General features: G+C 52.2%; 2 protein-coding genes across 2 annotated transcripts; one reads left to right on the forward strand and one right to left on the reverse strand.

The window, feature by feature from the left end:
• Positions 1–872: 872 nt before the first annotated feature.
• EI90DRAFT_3072122 (uncharacterized protein) lies at positions 873–2,137 on the forward strand. Its single transcript, XM_039061353.1, has 5 exons — positions 873–908; positions 970–1,032; positions 1,090–1,255; positions 1,324–1,758; positions 1,831–2,137. Exons 3-5 carry the CDS (start codon positions 1,162–1,164, stop codon positions 2,052–2,054), a joined length of 753 nt encoding a protein of 250 aa, XP_038912584.1. The 5' UTR covers positions 873–908; positions 970–1,032; positions 1,090–1,161; the 3' UTR covers positions 2,055–2,137.
• Positions 2,138–11,936: 9,799 nt separating this feature from the next.
• On the reverse strand, positions 11,937–12,927 carry EI90DRAFT_3018937 (uncharacterized protein; the record flags this gene model as incomplete). Its single annotated transcript, XM_039057278.1, has 5 exons — positions 11,937–12,041; positions 12,249–12,337; positions 12,394–12,610; positions 12,664–12,801; positions 12,862–12,927. The coding sequence occupies 5 exons, from the start codon at positions 12,925–12,927 to the stop codon at positions 11,937–11,939; spliced, it is 615 nt and encodes a 204-aa protein (XP_038912585.1).
• Between the last annotated feature and the right edge of the window lie 6,627 nt (positions 12,928–19,554).

Below are 19,554 nucleotides of genomic sequence, written 5' to 3' on the forward strand. Positions count from 1 at the left end.
ATTATTTGTTCGATTGTTCGTTTTCGCTGTTGTTGTTTGACGTTGTTGTTGTGATCATTTTAGGGACGTGGGTGCTTTTGCAGGTGGCATACATGTACACTGTACTAGTGATGATGAATCAAAGAGAGGTGAAATTGCCTGCCATGGCGTGGTGGCGATGTTGTGCGGAAGTTGTATACACGTTAAAACTCAAAATTGGTGCTTAGTACCTGCATTCACTTGGCCGCTATGACGTTGGTTGAACATGAAAGTATGCTGAGGGTTGTTATGATGTGACGGGGGTTCCTAGGATAAAGATAACCCAACGTCTCCATACCTCAGTGCGTTCAAGTTTTGTCATGAAGCTCATTCGCAGCTTTCCCGCATTCAGCACAGACACCCCGAGGCGACGACGCGTGGCCCCCCTATTTCATATCTCCACTCATTTATTCTTTGTGGGGACAGATGCCGGATCCGGCGCGGACGTGCAGCTCCGGAATGGGCGTCTCTCGTTATGATAGCGCTGGCGGGCGCCAATGCGGCGTATTTATAGAACACAGTTCAACCTGTGTTGAAGTATGTTCACTCGATTCTGGCTGTGAGTTCCAAGCAGGCAGGGTTAGCAGCCTCTATAGCTATTGGATGTCATCGCATGAGGATTCAATAGACGGGTAACATTCCGGTGAGTTGTGTGCCTTGTAACTGCCACAAAGGTCCATTGCACAGCCGCCCAGCCGCAATGATTAGTATTATTTTTCACCGCTAAAAGCCAGCTCCCTTTGCCTGGCAAAACCCATTCTCTTTCCACCCCACTAGAGCCAGCTGGAGGCTTCATGCAGACTCCTCGCGATGTGATCTGTGACCCGCGAGCTCCGCCGGATACCCCATACTACTTCGCGAACGATAGATCCCTGAGTGTAGCTCTAGGAGTACGTTAGCGCCTGCTGGACCTCTTTTAACTGATTTCCTTACTGATCTCTTCCGTTCTAGATAGCCGCGTTCATTGGAACTGTTTCAGTAGCATGCGCAGTTTTCCTCCTGGGATTCGTATTGGTAAGGATGAACACTTCCGTACGCGTTCTCAAGCTCGCATTGACTTTCTGGTTATAGATCAAATGGGGTCGGCAAGGATGGGAACGTCACTTCCGTCCACTCAGCGTACTTTTTGCCTTCTGGATTCTAATGGACATCGTGCAGGGCACATCGTATGCTCTTTCACTCCGATGGGCCGTTTCAGGGAAAGTAGACAAAGGCGGGAATTATTGTGTCGCTCAAGGTACGCATGAAAGTGGGGGGGCATGCATCCGAGGAGTCACTGACTGGCTTTTAATTTTTTTTTTCTAGGAGTACTGGAGCAGTTTGGTGATGCGGGGACGGCCCTTGCGGCATTCTCCGTCGCCGTACTCGTCGTTGCGTATTATCATCGTGTCGACTGGATTGTTTCGAACCCAAGGACGGTTTCATGGTGTTTGATTATATCTATGGTGATGATCTTGGTCATCCTTATCGTTCCGCCAGCTAGCGTAATATCCCATTTTTACGGGAACACCGGGCTTTGGTGCTGGATAGCTCATAGCAGTCCCACGAACGACAGGCTACAGATCGGCGCCTGCTATGCATTGATGTGGCTTGCTGCATTGACATCGGTCTTTGGGTATGGCTACGTGCTTATAGGCACGCTCATCGGTTGGAATCCGTCCAAGGTGGTGACCGACAGCGACATCGTCCTTCCTACATGGACATCGAAGGAAGCATGGGGAATGTTCTGGTATTCTCTAGGTAATGCATTTCCCCCACTGAGTATGGAGTACACAGATCCCTGACTGCGGTCCTTTGGTTCTTCAACCGCAGCCTATTGCATTGAGGTAGGGCCAATCAGCATTATCCGGTTGGTGCAGTTTGGTTCGCACGGCCCATGTCCCTCAGTGAAGCCTGGATGGACGATATTTGCAATCTCCCTCCTTGGTGCATCAGGCCTTATCAACACTATCCTTTGGCTAACAACTAAGCGCGGGTTCGGATTTTCGACTGAAGAAGAAAGGAGACGAGCCATTGAGGCAGGACGCCATTCGTAGTTTCGCCTATGAAATTGTGTTTTTGTGTTTGCAACATAGTACGCTTATAATTGAATTTTAATGTGTATCATTAAGGTTTAAGGTCGAGGGTAATCAGCGCGACGCTGTGACGTCTCTTGTTGCTAACGGTGTGGCATCCTTTCTGGTTTCTGTCTACCCAGTTTCAGAAGCGGCGCTTATCGTCAGATCCGGAAGATTTGTCCCGTTGCCCCTTTCATCAGTCTACAGGTCAAGAACTAACGCGTGGTAGTGCCTTGGCTCATGTATCCCTAGAGCGATGCGCAAGGTGATATAAGTAGGGGTGCCAGCGTCCGAGCCATTCGTTCGAGCGCGAAGCGTGAGGATGAGGAATTCAAAGGAGCCCCTTTAATTCTACCACGGGGGTCTGTTGCAACACACAGAAGCTGATCACAGCGGGCGCCTCGAAGAAGTGATTTCGTGTCCCACACTCGGGAAGAATGCCCGATCCGATTCTTAGTTGCACAAACACAGGAAGTGCTCATGGGACCGCATGAGCCAGATCGGGCTCGCAGTCAGGACGAGGTGTCAGTCGTCAGGGAGAGAGCCGACGTCCCGGATACTTCCGGTCAATTTTTTTGTTTTTGTTTTTCTCGGCTTTCGCCGTTCTGCTTCGACAACGGGTGTGGCTGGCTCCCACACTCACGCGAGACCAAAGCCAGTTGGCCTCAGTACAGCCACCAAGCCACGCGCTGAGCAGTACTGTGAAGATATCTTAGTATAATAGATTCCCGCAAACTTTGCCTATAAGACGAAATGTCGGACTAGCGATGTTGTCGCTCAGTCCCGTTGTACGTGAACTAGAAATATATTGTGAACTAATCACCTAGCGATGTTGTCGCTGGTGTACAAATATTAGATACACATTTTTAAAGATGAACAAGAGATAACCAACACACCTCAGTCCCATTGTACGTGAACTGAGGAAAGGTTGGGTTCTGAAAAATTGTTCTTTTATAGTCAGGCGCTATGAATGCACACTGACTTTGGCACAGATGCCACCAAGAAAGGCAATAGGTGTAAATCTAAACCCCACACAACTCAACATCACTGTTAGAATGGGCGGATTCGGACGACTCCGGAGTGGAATCGGAGACTTAGCGTGGAAGGACCTCGGCCTCAGCGACTCAGGTGGAGCGCTGTGCCATTGCTGGTTGTCCTAGGGGTCCCTAATTTCGGATCTAGCAGAGGGAAAGTCTCTTGGGGGGAATTCATGTCGATTTCGGACTGAACCAAAATGAGTATGTACAAGCGCCGATATATATAATGGAGGGGGCAAAAGCACAAGGAAACAAAGGGGAACCAAATCGGAATGAAGACGTCCGAACGGGAACAAAGGGTAGAAGAAGCAGAACGGTACCGAAGGTCATAAGGCAGGACCTGTGATACGTCCGAAAGGAGGTAGGGAGGGCAAGGCCCAGAGGGGCAGGAGGATGAGGAGAAGTGGGGATGATGACTAACTGGCTAGAATGGAAGGAAGCAGTAGTCCAAATAGGGATGAGGGGTAAACGAGAGAAATACATTACAGGCGGCGAAAGTGCCGAAGGCGATCTGCGAAGCTCGGAGGTTGCGGAGCTTACGGAGGTTACGGAGGCAGGGTTGAAAGTCTGAGGGATATTGGCAATGGTGTTTACGTAGTATGAGGTCACCAATGCAATGGACTAAGACCGAGGTGGAGTCAAAGTCCGAGGTAGGGACTATGACGGAGGCTCAGAGCAAGGTACGAGCGGTGTCCGAGTACGAAGTGTGGGACAGCGGTGAAAGGTTGTAGCTTGGCGGAAGGGTGGTGGAGGAGTACCAGAGGGAGGAGAGAGGGGAAAGGTAAGGAAGAGGGAGTGGCGGAAAGGAGAGTTGTCAGGTCCGAAGGTGAGTATTGGAGCGGACGGGGGAAGCATAGGAGGATGACGGGAGGGTGGAGGTGTTGTGAAGGGGGAGTGGAGTAGGAGGGGTAGAGAAGTAGTAGGAGGGTGGCGAGAGGGGCGGTGTTCGGTCCGAGGTGGGTATCGGAGCGGATGGAGATAGGGGAGGAGAGGGAAGGAGGAGTAGAGGTGGCGTGGGGGGTAAAAGGAGGTGTGTTGCCAGGACCGAAGGTGAGTATTGGAACGGCAGCGGTAGGTTATGACTCCGGAGGTGAAGAGGGTGGAGGTCCGGAAGTCGGGTCGGGGTCGGGTATGCACGGATATGACAATCCCCAAATGTGAGTTGGTCATAGCGAACACCATAATACCAAGAATTCTAACATTGCCTTTGCCTCGGATTTGTCTCGCACACCCCAGATTTGGTGCAGGATCGTCGGGATGACAGTAGAAATGTCCGAAAATCGCGAAATCGATCAAAAGCACGAGATTTGACATTTAACATGCCAAAATTTGACGTTCAAACGTGAATTTTGGTGTCTAAACGTTGTGATAAATTAGGTGATTTTTGATATAATTGAATGCCTTTTTATACCCTGAAATGCTCTGAATACGTTTTTAACATCTTAATAAATATGTCATAAATGCTTCCCACAGCTAGGGGTGCCATGGTCCGGTTCGGTTCAGTCTTTGGGTGATTTTTCGAGGACCAGAACCGGGACCGTCCCAAATTTCGCTGTCCTGTCAAACCAGGACCGAACCGTAGGCGAACCAAACCGAACCGCAGTTACAGTCCTGGGATCGTTCAGTTCGGTCCTGAGACCGTCCCGGAAATCTTATTATGAAGAGAGTGTGTACGATAGTATGTATAGTGGGAACTGGTACTATCAACTGAGCATCAAAACTCAAGATCTATTCCTTCTCTCTCCACACAATCCAAGATAAGATTTGCCTCAAATTCCCGCCACTCTTGAACCTTCGCTTCCTCTGAAGCCTTCCTCTCCTTGTCTTCCTTAAGGTGATTCTGTTGTATGTTGGCTTTGGTGATCTGGATAGCACCGAGATGCAGAGGGGTGAGATGACTCCGGGTGTCGCTGTCAGTGTGTTTTGCAGCAGAGAATGCCCTTTCACATGGGACAGAAGATGCGGGGACCGAGAGTATGTCTTGGGCAATGGACCTGAGGACTGGATATGCGGAGCCTTCTTTCTGGGAATCAGTATAGGTTAGTTCAGCAAACAATACCATTGGAACTAACAATACTTACCATCCAGAAGTTGAGGATGTCGGTGCCAGGTAATTCAAGCGGATCACTAAGATAGCATGTGAGCTCTGCACCAGGATCATCGCTAACGATTTCTTGAGCTCGTCGAGCTTGACTGGCTGCAAGACAGCGAGAAAGACCATAGGGTATTTCATCAGTCAAGGGAGTGGTTGCTATAGTGTTAGACACTGGTCCGGGGTCGGCACCGAAGGTCGCCGTTAGCGGGCCGCTATAGGCTGCGATGGCCATGATGCCGTGACAAGGCCCGAGGGTAGGGCATTTGGCCTCAGCAACTCTAAAGGGAGTGCTGTGCCCCCTAGCTGTCTCTTGGCCCTCATTTCGGACTCACTGGGGTTGCCTTGTTGGGGTCAGGACTTAGGGGTCGTGGTCACATCGATATTAGAGCTAAGGTACAATAAAGTATCATACAGGATATATATAGGAGGAAGAAATGAATGGAAGCGGACCCGGGCCGGAGGCCGAAGGGTCCGGAAGCAAACAAGAATAAGGAGCGGGGTTGGCCGCACAGTGGCTGGCAATGACCGAGGGTCAAAACAAACAATAACAGATAAATAAAGGAAAGAGCGTAGGGCCGCGATAGTGGTGATGGTATCGTAGCGGTGCTGGACTCGGAGTTGGGCTGGAGTCGGGCATGGGGATGATAGCGGCCCTGTAGGGGCCAAGTGGGCGGGGTAGGGGAGTCACACTGGGCATGGTGCCGGAGGCGGACTCAGGGTGGGGAGGTTGGTGCAGCAGTGGGGGAGTCGGCCAAGTGTAGGGGAGCCTAGGGGCAAGCAGGGGAGTGAGCAGGGAGTCCTCAGGGAGGATAGGGCTGAGGTCGGGGCTCACGCTCGCATAGCGATAACGGGCTTGGGCAGCATCAGGACGGGCAGGGAACGGGCTGGAATGCACGGCCATGACATATAGATACAACGTCGCCTCCAATTGTCCTGGTTCCATTTGAGGCAGTGGACCGAGTCATGTAGGTAGAATGATATTCAATAAACTTGTAGTCATCAGTGACAGCCCGACCTCAGTCCTAGGTGTGTGCGGTGTTCCGGGTGGTTGGGCCCTAGACCCTGTCCTCAGCTCCTCAAACTCACTGAAGGGACTAAGCGGGGATTGAGTTGTCATGTATTACAGAGGGTAACTACAACTTGCCTAAGCGGGGATTGAGTTGAGAAGAAGGGTAAGTTTCCCTATTCCCTGCTTGGCTACTATAAAAAGGAAGTGTACTGTACAGTTCATAACGTGACTCCGGGTAGAAGCCGAGCATGTTCCCGTGACTCAGAAAAGGTGTCACATGGGTTAAGGCAAGTTGCTCGCCTTAACCCACGTGATTTTTCCCGCGGGCTCACATGCGGGCTGAAGTTGTGAGAGGTATGTAGGGATGGGGAGGTCTGGGAAGGTGGTTCTGGGGTGTGGTTGGGTGCCCTGACAGCGGGGTCAGGGGCCGATCCCTGACATCACCCCCCCTCTATGCCACTTCGCCTCGAAGTGGCTGTGGTCCGTGGTTGGGGGGTTTCCTTCCTCCTTGGTCTGGGGGCTTCCGGGTGGGCCTGGTGGAATTCTTTCAGGAGGTCTGGGGAGTTCTCCAGGTTCTCTCTGGGGAGCCATTCATTTTCTGAGTTTGGCCAGCCAGAGAATTTGACGAAGTACCAGAGCCGTCCATACCGGTACCTGGAATCCAGGATTTTCTCCACTTCATACTCCTCTTCTCCGTTCACGATGTCTGGGCCAGGGAGCGGGTCTGCATGGCGTTCGGAGATTCTGTCTGGGGCGTAGGGGCGGGTGTTTGAGACCGAGACTACCGGGTGAATTCCTCTTTGATGGGCCGTAAGCTGTAGCTTTACTGCTGCTGGGGATACCACCTTGACGATCTGGAAGGGGCCGATCCATCTGTGGTCAAGCTTCTTGGTTGGTCGGTCTGTCGTGTAGTTTTGAGTGTTGAGCCAGACTTTGTCCCCAACTTGGTAGACTGGTGCTGCCTTCCGGTTCCTGTCATAGTACCATGCCATCTCTTCTGCTGCATGCTCTAGTGCTGCCTTTGCCTCCTCTTGCATCTTCATCATCCGAGAGGCAAAGTCATTAGCCCCTTCGACTTCAGACATGCGGGTCGGTTCGGTCCCCATGCATGGGTGTTGCCCGGAGTCAAGCTCGAAGGGGGTGTGGTGGGTGGAAGAGTGGATGCGGTTGTTATAGGCGAACTCGGCAAGCGGCAGCCAGTCAGCCCAGTCATCTTGCCTGTGGTTGACGAACACCCGGAGGTAGGTTTCTATTTCCTGGTTGACACGCTCCGTCTGGCCATCAGTCTGTGGGTGGTAGGCTGTTGAAGGGGTGAGCTTGATCCCTAAGAGGTCTGCTAGCTCCCTGGAGAAGCGGGAGACAAATGCGCTGCCTCGGTCGCTGAGCACTTCCTCTGGGAGGCCGTGATGCCTCCAGACGTGTTCGAGGAAGAGCCGGGCCACGCCTGCTGAGTCTACCGTAGTGACTGTGGGGATTGCGTGAATGCGCTTTGAAAGTCGGTCTACCACTACCAGGATTGCGTTGTACCCCTTGGAGTCTGGGAGTTCTCCAATGGTGTCTACTGAAATCACCTGCCACCTGCGGGTGGGGACCTTGTTCGGGATGAGCTTCCCGACTTTCTGAGATGGGAATGTCTTCACTCTGTTGCAGGTGTCGCACCCCGAGACGTACTGTGCAACATACTGTGCCATCCGGGGCCACCAGTAGTTTCGGGAGACGAGCTCCACAGTCTTCCACCGCCCAGGGTGGCCTGTTGCCACCGAGTCATGGTGGAGTTGTACCAGGTCATGGCGGAGCTGTGGGTCTTTTGGGACATACACCCGGCCCCGGTGGAGGATCAGTTCCCCTTCCTTCTCCCATTCATCCGAGTGTAGGGTCCCCCTTTCCAGCTCTCTCATTGCCTTTACCACTCCCTCGTCATGCTCCTTCCCCCTGCGTATCCTGTCCAGGATGTCTGCCTCTTCTCCCTCCACTGTGACCCCCTCCATAGCTCTGACTTCAAACCAGCCCGGGTGTAGGAGGGTCATGTCCATGTTGTCGTCCTTCCCTTTCGGGTGGTCCGGCCGACGTGAGAGGGCATCGGGCTTCCCCATGAGTTTCCCTGGTTTATGGACTAGCAGGAAGTGGAAGCGGGAGAGGTAGAGGGACCACCGTGCCTGGCGCCGGTTTAGCCTCTGGGCTGAGCGGAAGTAGGAGAGGTTTCTGTGGTCGGTGTATATGTCGAACCTCTCAGGGGTGCCTTCAAGGAAATGGCGCCACTCTTCCAGGGCTCGGACTATGGCAAGCATCTCCTTGTCATAGATTTTGTAGTTCCTCTCTGCATCTGAGAAGCCCTTTGACATGAACGCCACTGGGTGGAATTCCCCATCTGTCTGGAGCTGGGAGAGTACCGCCCCTGTTGCGAAGTTGGAGGCATCACACTCCAGTCGGAACTGACCTGAGTCCGATGGGAAGGTGAGGACCGGTGCTGAGGTGACAGCCTCCTTCAGCCCGTCAAATGCTTCCTGTTCCTTTCTCCCCCAGGTCCACTGCTTCGACTTCCGGGTGAGTGTGTGAAGGGGCCGGGCCTTCTTGGAGAAGTCCTGGATGAAGTGGCGGTAGAAGTTGGCGAACCCCAGGAAAGACTGGACCTCTTTGACCTTCGTGGGTGCTGGCCAGTCAGTCACTCCCTGAACCTTCACTGGGTCCATGGCAACGTGGTTCTCCGAGATGACAAGGCCCAGGTAGTTGATCTTCCGCTGCTCAAACTTGCATTTCTCCGGTTTGAGGAACAGTTTCCGGCCCCTCAGTGTGGATAGGACCTCCCGGACGACCTTCCGGTGCTCCTCCAGGGTGGGTGTGAACACCAGGATGTCGTCCATGTAGCAGATGACCACCCCTCGGTCTATGAAATCCCTGAGGATGTCATTCATCATGGTCTGGAAGGTGGCCGGGGAGTTGCACAGTCCGAAGAACATCACCATTGGCTCAAACAACCCTCGGTTGGTTGCAAAGGCCGCCTTCCACTCATCTCCCTCCTTGATGCGGACGTTGTTGAACCCCCACCGGAGGTCGAGGGCTGAGAACCACTTGGCATCCCGGAGGCGGGTGAGGATGTCGGAAACTAGGGGGAGGGGGTAGGAGTTCTTGACAGTGATCTCATTCAGCTTTCGATAGTCCTGGACCAGCCTTAGGGAGCCATCCTTCTTCTTCACGAAGAACACTGGGGCCCCCATGGGGGATTTGGATGGGCGGATCCGCCCATTTGCCAAGTTCTCCCTGAGGAAGTCATCGAGCTCCCCTTGTTCTGCAGGGGACAGTGGGAAGGTCTTTCCTCGTGGCAGCTTAGCCTCGGGGTGAGGTCAATGGCGTGGTCCCAAGGTTTCCGGAGTGGTAGTTGATCAAAGGCCTCTTTCGAGAAGACGTCTCTGAAGTCTCGGTAGCACTCAGGCACCATCTCCTCGAGAGGCTTTTCCCCTGGGGTGGGGTCCTGCGCTCTTTGGGCCATCCGCTGCGATGGGGTGGTGGTCGCCCTCAGGTCGTGTCCCCATCCTGGGGGAATCACGGCTGCATATAGTCCATCCCCGGGTTCTACTGTGAGGTCAGGCTCCTTCGGAGCTATTGGCGCCACCCTGAGCCTTTGGCAGGCAGGTGGGCAGCGGGACATGATGACCTTTTGTCGGGCCCAGTCCACTTCCGGGTTGTGGTGTGTCAACCACGAGTGACCAATAATGACTGACTGGCGCCCCAAGTTGGTCACTGCAAAGCGAGCTCGCTCCGTGTGTTGACCAAACGTAAGGAGTGCGTCCACCTCCTCCGTGATGGATCCATTCTCATTTGGGGTGCCATCCACATTGTGGACCGGGATTGGTTGGGGTAGGGGGGTGGTCTCCAGGCCATGCTTCCGGACGAATTCACGACTGACAAACATCCCTGTGGCCCCTGAGTCTAGGAGGGCGGAGGTGGTCACTGAGGCGAGAGAGGTGGTTGCAGTCAGCTTCACCAGAAGGTTGAGGGAGCGAGGAGGGCGTTTGGATAGTACGTAGATCGTGGGTGGGGGAACAGCAACCTCAGCCGAGGCGCATTGTGGGTTCTCTCTGCGGGGTTTTGTGGGTGTGGCTCTTTTTTTCTTAGCGATCACTCGGTGTAACTTAGGTTGCACTGTAGTCCTGGAATTGCCATGGTATCTACATGCAGGTACAGTGACGCTGGGGGACGACCGGGGCACATCCCTCACCGGTCGTCCTCCTGAAAATCCTCAGCAGGTCTCTCCTCCCCCGCTTCCTCCTCTGCACGGTCCAGCTCCTGGGTGAGGGGGCGGTCCTTCAGCAGGTCTGCAATCGCCCGGAGGTCTTCCGGGGCCAGACGGGTCATCTCCCTAGGGGCCTCCCCTTGTAATGTGGCCCGGGCCTGATAGGGTCTCGGCCTCAGGCAGTCTCGGGCTATGTGCCCTAGCCGATTGCAGTTATAGCAGGGTCCAGTGCGCCTCTGCTCGGTCCTGGGGGGGCAGGCTTGAGCTTGGCATCTCCCATTCGTGACACTGGGCCGTGCAGCTCAAACTGCTGGATCAGTTTGTCTACTGACTCATTCCCTTGTCGGAGTGAGGCAAGCTTTTGACGGGCTGTGGCTTGTCGGTTTGGGTCTGCAAACATAGAATCGAGTTCCGCCGCAAAGTCATCAAAGGAAATGGCTGGGGCTCCTGGGGCAAGGAGGGTGTTGATGCGTTGGGTGGCCCATGGTCCGGCAGTCCCTCCTTTCATGTATGACAGGACAAACAGGACTTGGCTGTGTTCGTCCGGGAACTCGGCATGGCGCATGCTCATGTAGAGTCCACATTCTGCCTTGAAGCGGTCTAGGTCATCTTGTGACCCAGAGAAGGGGGTAGGGGTGGCTACTTTGGGTGGCTTATGAGCCGGAGCGGGTGTAGGGGCCGGGGCTGGGGCCGTGGGTCTGGTCTGGGTGGCCAGTTGGGCCTGGAGATCTTGGAGCTGGCGGGTCAGCTCCGCTATCTGATCTTCCAGCGACATCGGGGGGGATAGAAGTAGGTTGAACCCTTCTTCTGCTGTCAGGGCTCGGTCCTCGATCAGGGACAGCCCGACCTCAGTCCTAGGTGTGTGTGGTGTTCCGGGTGGTTGGGCGCTAGACCCTGTCCTCAGCTCCTCAAACTCACTGAAGGGACTAAGTGGGGATTGAGTTGTCATGTATTACAGAGGGTAACTACAACTTGCCTAAGCGGGGATTGAGTTGAGAAGAAGGGTAAGTTTCCCTATTCCCCGCTTGGCTACTATAAAAAGGAAGTGTACTGTACAGTTCATAACGTGACTCCGGGTAGAAGCCGAGCATGTTCCCGCGACTCGGAAAAGGTGTCACATGGGTTAAGGCGAGTTGCTCGCCTTAACCCACGTGATTTTTCCCGCGGGCTCACATGCGGGCTGAAGTTGTGAGAGGTATGTAGGGATGGGGAGGTGTCAGGATACTGAGCTGCTCGGAGCTAAGGTTAAGAGATCCAGTGGAAGTGGAGGTAAGACTAGGAAGGTCTGGGTCGGTCTCAATAGGAGAACCGCGAGGTGTGCTAGGTGACACAGGCTCCAGCTGAGCAGCGAGGGGAAATGAGTCGTATTCCAGCCACTATGTTACTATGTACAACATACCTGAGCAGCGAGGGGAAATGAGAGAAGAAAGCTGGTCTTCCTGCTCGCTACTCAGGGTGTAATATACTGTAGCCTACACACACAGCTAATCTACGAGGCACTGTACATACCAACAATCAATGATCCAGGTTTGTCTGGCTGTGTTGGATCATGGATCATGGAACATGGATCTTGGAGTGGGATCAGATCATAAGGCTGTACAGGGATCATGGATCATGGAATCTGGGTGATCATAGATCATGGAATCAGATCATGATGGTAAGTAGGCTGGAAGTGGCCGGAAGTGGGTGTACTCTGACAGGAGGTCTGGGAAGGTGGTTCTGGGGTGTGGTTGGGTGCCCTGACAGCGGGGTCAGGGGCCGATCCCTGACAGCGAAGCTCTGAATGTTCGGAGTAACATACAACATTCCGGACACTTTGCATTGCAGTCCGTTTGTATTGCGGTGCAAAATAATGGTTGATATAGGAATCTTTTGTCATCGGATCAAGAACTAGATAGAGTGTAGGCAATAAGTAGATGTTTTGATTTATGCAAGATGTTTCATACCTGTGCTGAGAACGGCAAGAGGTGACATGTCCGTTTCATCGTAATATTTCCCCATAATAGCAATGCCAGCATCGAGTGCATCATAGATGTAGGTATATTTTGGGTTTTTTCGCATCCCCTCCCAAGTTGTAATCAGCCCCTCATAGACTGAGAGTGAGTATGGAGCACTTGAAGCCTTCGAAGTCCTGGAGAATGATTGTTGGGCATGACCTGCAACCTATACACAAGAGTTGCTATGTGTGTTTAGCAGAGAAAGTGGTGGGAGCATACCTTGAGCGCATCTCTGATTATTTCCATCATATTCCAATCATTATCGCTGAACACCCATGCACTGTATTTAGGTGTATGACCCTTTGCCTTTGGTACGGAGTCTTTGCGGTCAGCATGTTCAATGAAATGCATGATAGCCTATCATCAGAAAAGCGAGGTTATGAGAGAATAACTCGATAACTTAAGGTAACGTCGCACTGGCCGCAATTCAATAAATCGGTTCAAAAGGATCAACCATGACCCCCAGTGTGTGTTCCCATACATCACGAGTTCCAGTGGCTTAATGGGTACCTTGGCACAACATTCTCTCAAATAAAGTTTTGCGCCAGGCAACTTTCGGATCTGTTGCAATTGTATGTCAGAATGGGATATTGTCACAGTAGAATCATACTCACACGAACATCAGGAAATTGTTGCAGTCAACTTTGGACACTTCTGATGATCCTGTTGCTTCTAATACAATGAAACTGGCCGAATTGACCAATTTCCCAAAGCATTTTAGTAAAGGTGTCACGTTTCAATTCAGTTCAGAAGTGAACTCAATTGTTTTCAAACCATTTGAAGTGAAACCCTGAGGACCTTTTGCTGATGAACAATTAGGGCCCGGACGCGGGACAACAATGGCCCGATCAAAGTGCCCCCATCCATAGGAATCTCAAGTCCGCTTGTGGCCAGCTCAATCTCATCGTCATCACCAGTATTGCCACCGAGAGTTTCTACAAAACCATCAGTATTGCCAGTGAGAGCACGAATAAACGCTTGTTGTGCTAAGTTGACAATATGGGCCATGCATCTAGATGATGCACTAACTACGTAAGCTGAGAGTTCAGCATGACAAACATGATGAACCTAACACGGTAACGGCTTGCATCCCATCATGTGTTGTGTTCCTCACTAAGAATCTCACTCATGATGTGCATTGCTGCATCATTTGTTGATGCATTGTTGGATGTAATGTACCCAATCTATGAGGTAATTACGTTGAATGATTAGTATCAAACTTGGATGAGTAGAGAATTAGTTGAACACTTGCCTTCATTGTTGGTACCATTTTAGTGATCTCTGCCAACAATTTATTTGCGATATTTTCGCCTGTGTGAGGTCCATCAAGCTCGCAGAAGGACATTAGCTCAGAGTGGACATTCCATTTGGTGTCCAAGAAGTGACATGTTGTACCAAGAAAACCCCTCATAGTTGCAGAGGTCCATGCATCGAAGGTGAAGTGAACAAGGCCAGGTGCTTCCTATAATCATATAATAAATATCTATGAGTGACTCCCATGCGGTGATGACATACCTGAAGTTTACTCTTCAAGTTTTTTGTGACAGTTTCTGTGCGTGCAAGAACAAGTTGCATCATTTTTGTTCTGTGAGGAAGGTCCTTGTCCTTGTAGCGTGATGTAGTGCTGAGGCCCTGTCAGGGCACACCTGCCTGACCCGGCCCCACCTGGCCCCACTTCACCCGGTACCCTGCCACCCGGCCTTCCCCCCCTCTCCTTTCTTTCCTTCTTTCTCCATTCCACTCCCTCTTTACTTATTTCACCTTCTCTTTATTTTCTCCTTATTCTACACAGACGACTTTTCCTTGTATCAATGTACCATTGACCCACCTGCAGTGCGCTCACGACATGCCCAGCCCAGGCACCTCGGGCGACCCCCGCTATCTCCAGCTCGTGCGTTCACAGCGGACGCCCTCGGGATCCCCCACGGGGACACCCGGGTGACTACGGCTGTACGCGAGGATGACGTGGCACCCGTCATGTGACCTAAGCCGCATGTATATAAACATACCTGAAGTGGGAACTGAAGAAGTAGCCTTGTTCTCATCCTTTCCCACTTCAGGTAAGCAACATAGTATTCCCTTTTAATAATAATAACATCCTTTCCCACTTCAGTCTAAGTGGCCAGGGACTGCCTCCTGAGCCGGGCCCGCCAGTACGCACGCCCGCTCCACCCCCTGCGAGACTTCCAGTGTCGGGCATCTCACCCAGGCCCCCTCTACCCCGGACGCGTCCCTGACAGGCCCCCATGTGCCTGGAACTTCATTAGCCCGCGAAATGATGCTGAGTCAACCAAATCAAAGCCCTGTTCGTAGTTGATGTCAGTTGCCATATTGCCAAAAAGCACACTTGCCAGATCATGCTCGATGATTAGGTCCTCGACCCAACGCAGCAGGCCTTCCACAGACCATGGTTCCTCATCGTCAGTTGGGCGATAGAAATGTGTGATTCTTTGTTGGCTTTTCCTGTGATACATGAGGGATTAGTGCCGAAATGTCAGGGCAATAGCCCTGAACCCCGAGCCACATGTAAATTAGATACATATAGTCACGTGGGCAAGCGGGAACCTCCGGGTAACTGCTTACACACCACCATAAAATACACAAACTTGTATCACTTACGGCCTTGTGTGCTGAGCTACCCAAAGACCTCACACTTTTTTAAGTGCATGAGGTGTGTTTTACAACACAACCCACAACTCTACAATCTTAACATCTGACTCGGAAGCGCCTATGGTGCCTAAACACGCCCACAAGGGCAAGGTCACATCTGCAGCGACACTAAAAAGAAGCGAGCAGTTTATTAAGAAACCGCAATCTCCCATCATGGGAGATTCAAACCAAAAGCCGTTGTCAGACGACGACGAGGATCAACATGATCCGGCATTAGCAACCACCTCAGGGCTGGCCCCTGAAGGCTTTAGAAACTTACGTGGAGTAAGTGCGGGGCCAATTACCCCCAGAACTCCACAACACACTGATCTAACCCAAGCTGGGGAAGATCCCTCACCTCCTCATGAGGTGATCGACTTGCGCGAAAAACGCATAAGCGCCGAACGATCAGCCCAAAAAGCTGATCGGATAGAGTCGCAGGAAACTCCAGGGCCCCACTATCCCCTGGAGTCCCCCCTCACGTCCCCAAGTCAAGCCCCAAAGGCAGACAAAGGGAAACAAAGGGAAGAGCCCCCGCGTCGGCTATCCGAAAAACTACTGGACTTGTTCCAGGTTCTGTCTGAATGGAGGACGGAAAGTGATGATCAACTTCTTCTCAGGCTGAAAGCCCAAGAAGGTGCGAACATACACCCTGAGAGCAGGATCTCCCAGAGCGCGGAAGCTCCAAAAGAACTTCCGCTGTTTACACTCCCACACACCATGCCAGACAAGGCAAGGTCGCCAACCTCGGAGGAGGTCTCCGAGATAATGAAGAGGAGGCGAACTGAAATGAGGGAGTTCGCTGAGGAAGCCTTATGTAAAAGTAAGGAAAAACCAGCGAACAGACCCCTCTATGAAAGGGAAGCACCCTCCGCAATGGCCTCGCCTAAACAAAGCGAGTGTGGAGTGTTCACTCCAAGAACCCATTCTGGAACCCCCAGAAGCGGAAATGTCAACTGGGGAGAGTCTCTGCTCGCCCAACCAAACTTCCTCCTGGAAAACCAGGAATCGTGCATAATAAACGCGATAAACTCGATCCAAAAAAAGATCGAGGAAACGAACCATAATAGTACGGCTCATCTAGAGATAACTCTAGAAAGAATGGCCAACGCAATCGACACGTTGACTGAAAAAATCAGCGAACAAACAGACTTGCTGAAGGAAATAAATTTCTCACAAAAAAGTGAGGAAACAAATAAACACCCCTGGACCACGGTCCAGGACATAAATAGAACTCATGAAAAATTCACGAAAAGAACCACCAGTGAAAGCACACTGGAATATCATCAGTGACTCGACAGAGACTGTCAGAGTGTCAGGGCACACCCGCCTGACCCGGCTCCACCCGGCCCAACCTGACCTGGTACCCCACTGGTCCACCCCTCCTTACCTCCTCCCCCTTTCCCTTCTTTCCCTCTCATCCTTCCCTCCTCAGCTTCTCCTTATCCTACTTCTTCTTTATTCTCTCTTTATTCTACATGGACGACTTTCTCTGTATCAATGTACCATTGACCCATCTGCAGTGCACCCACCATGTACCCGGCCTGGGCACCTCAGGCGACTTCCCGCTGTGCCCAGCACGCGCGCCTGCACCGGATGCCCTCGGGATCTCCCACAGAGATACCTGGGTGGTTACGGCTGTGTGCGAGGGTGACGTGGCACCCGTCATGTGATCCAAGCCGCATGTATATAAACAAACCTGAAGTGGGAACCGAAGAAGTAGCCTTCTTCTCAACTTTCCACTTCAGGTAAGTAGTACAATGTTAGAATGTGCAGATTCAGACGACTCCAGAGTGGAATCGGAGACTTAGCATGGAAGGACCTTGGCCTCAGCGACTCAGGTGGAGCGCTGTGCCATTGCTGGTTGTCCTGGGGGTCCCTAATTTCGGAACCAGCAGAGGGAAAGTCTCTTGGGGGAATTCAAGTCGATTTCGGACTGAGGTTACAAGTTACTAGGTACATTGTATATAAGGAGGGGTCCGGAATCAAAAGGAACAAGGGTAGGACAAAAGGAGACAAAGGGAGATGGAAAGGGGAACAACACCGAGGGTCAAGTGTTTGACTCAATGGTGTTTCCCAAAGGAGGAATGAAGGGCCAAGGCCCAAGAAGGAAGGAAGGAGGATTGGAGTCGGGAATGGCTAGCTGACTGAATAGAAGGAAGCAGCAGCCCAAATAGGAATGAGGGAGAATAGCAGAATTGAAATGGACAATGCAATAGTTGCAAGGTCCGGAGTAAGTCCGGAAAGTCCGAACTCGGAGGTTAAACTCCGGAATATTGGCAAACGTAATTAAATGGAATGAGCTAACCAATACAATGGGTATAAGCGGAGGTGGGGTCAAAGTCCGAGGTCGGAGCTAAGACCGGAGGTTCCGGAGACGGAGATGCAAACGGGATTCCGGAGCAGAGGTCCGGAGTCGGGAGCATAGGTGTTGCATACTCGTCTGGAAGGTGTCGAGGTTGGGGTCGGAACCGGAATGTTCCGGAGTCGGACCGAAGGTGGTGTTGGAGCCGGAGGTGGGATAACCTCTTGGGAGTTGGCAAGGAGAAGGTGACGGAAGGGAAGTAGGGCTCCGGAAGTCAAGTTTGGAGTTCCGGGAGCCCGGAGCAGAGGTCGGGATTGTATGGATATGACATACAATATCTCTCCTTTAATGATAATAACAACTTTCCACTTCAGTCTAAGTGGCCAGGGACCACTGTCCCACATCGGGCCTGTCAGTACGCACGCCCGATCCGCCCCCTGCCAGGCTCTCAGTCCCGGACGCTACACCCGGGCCCCCTCGACCCCGGACGAGTCCCTGACACAGAGACCGGATTCGAGACGAGGGAGTGTCTCCGTAGCGGAGGGCTTCGGCCTCAGTGACTTCTGCCAAGAGCGCTGTGCCTAGTGACACGTCCATGCCCTAACTTACTGACTGGCAATCAGAACCTAAGGGGGGTAACTCTAGTTGATTTTATTACTGGAGTGTAACCTATGTACAAGCGGGATATATATATGGTTACAGCGAAGACGGGTCCGCAATTGGTGGAGCCGAACGGAGCGGAGCTAACGGGGTTAAACATTAGCCGACTGAATATTACCGATGAGTCGGGTTGTGGGGTTAGCGGAAAGGCAGGCGATAACCCAGAAACGGAAAGGAGGGATAGGCCCGAAGCTGGGCTCTGCAGGGCAGGCGAGTGTATTGTCCAACGGAGGTGGGAGTGTGCTAGCAGACGTCGGAGCTGTCCAGAAGTCTTCGGGGCTCCGTACTTAGGGAGGCGTAGGTAATAAATTGAAATGAGGGGGTGGTGACCATCGAGGGGTACTGAGAGGATTGCGGAATACGGGAGCTCTGAGGTTAGTGAAGGAGGAGCGGAGTTAGACCGGAGGGAACGGAGGGACCGGAAGTCGATGGCCGGGGATGGATATGACAGAGACGCTAAGGAGATCCTTCTCCCAAGGATAGGAGAAGACGATGCCGAAAGAAGGCATCGTTCAGAGATTAGGAGGAGAATTGGCACGTACCAAAGGTTCGGCCAAACGTCCACTTATGACGGACCTCTCGAACAGAGAGGTAACTCATTCACACCCTCTCAAAACAATGAGAGAATACAAATACAACTTCAGGCGAATTCGCCTGAAACCAAAGAAACGCTGCGAGGAAGATTTCCCCCAGCAAAAACCCCCCAAAGGAGAGATCTCCATTGGATAGCGACCCCACGAAGGCAGGGGAGCAAGAAGAGTACCTGGAGAAATGGTACGAAAAGGCCATAAGAATGGCTGAAGTGAGAATACTCACTCCCTACCCAGAAGGAGTGAAGCCAGAAGCCCTAAAGAATGGGCCAGCATTCCCTGACAAGAAATGGTCAGGGGAGAATGACATGGAATCGTTCTGGCAGTGGTTCACAGAACTACTGGGATTCCTCACCTCGCGAGGATGCAAAGGTCCCCAATTTGACGAAGTCCACCTGGACTGCTTGATTCGTGGATTAGGGGGGCCTGCGTTCGACCTCGGAATTAGACTCCGAGACGAAACTCTCCTCAGAGGAGATGAGGGCATGTTCCTCGAAGTTCTCAACATATTGATGAGAACCTTCATCAAAGCCTCCACCGCATTGAACGCGACAAAGAAATACCGCAACATCAAATACGAAGCAGAAAAAGGCCTAAAACAGTTCTACTTAGAACTGTCAAAAGCAGCGTCCCAGATGGTGATGCCGCCAGACCAGGCGTCCTTCAACGCCAGGTTCCTAAACTACATTCCCCTCAAATGGAAGAGGGAAATGATTGCTCATGATAGAATCAGAGCAGACTTCTCCTCAAACAAGGAGATGTTAAAAGCAATATCTCATGTAGATGAGATAATTGACGGGCTGAAGATGTCTTCAGCCTACAAATCAGGTTACTACATGCGAACAACTACCACGGCAACCACGAGCCACGGCAGAGCCCTCCCATCAGGAAAGAAGGCGGAAGAGC

The sequence above is a fragment of the Cantharellus anzutake genome (assembly GCF_015039405.1).
Source record: "Cantharellus anzutake strain C23 chromosome Unknown EI90scaffold_49, whole genome shotgun sequence".
Taxonomy (NCBI): Eukaryota; Fungi; Basidiomycota; class Agaricomycetes; order Cantharellales; family Hydnaceae; genus Cantharellus; species Cantharellus anzutake.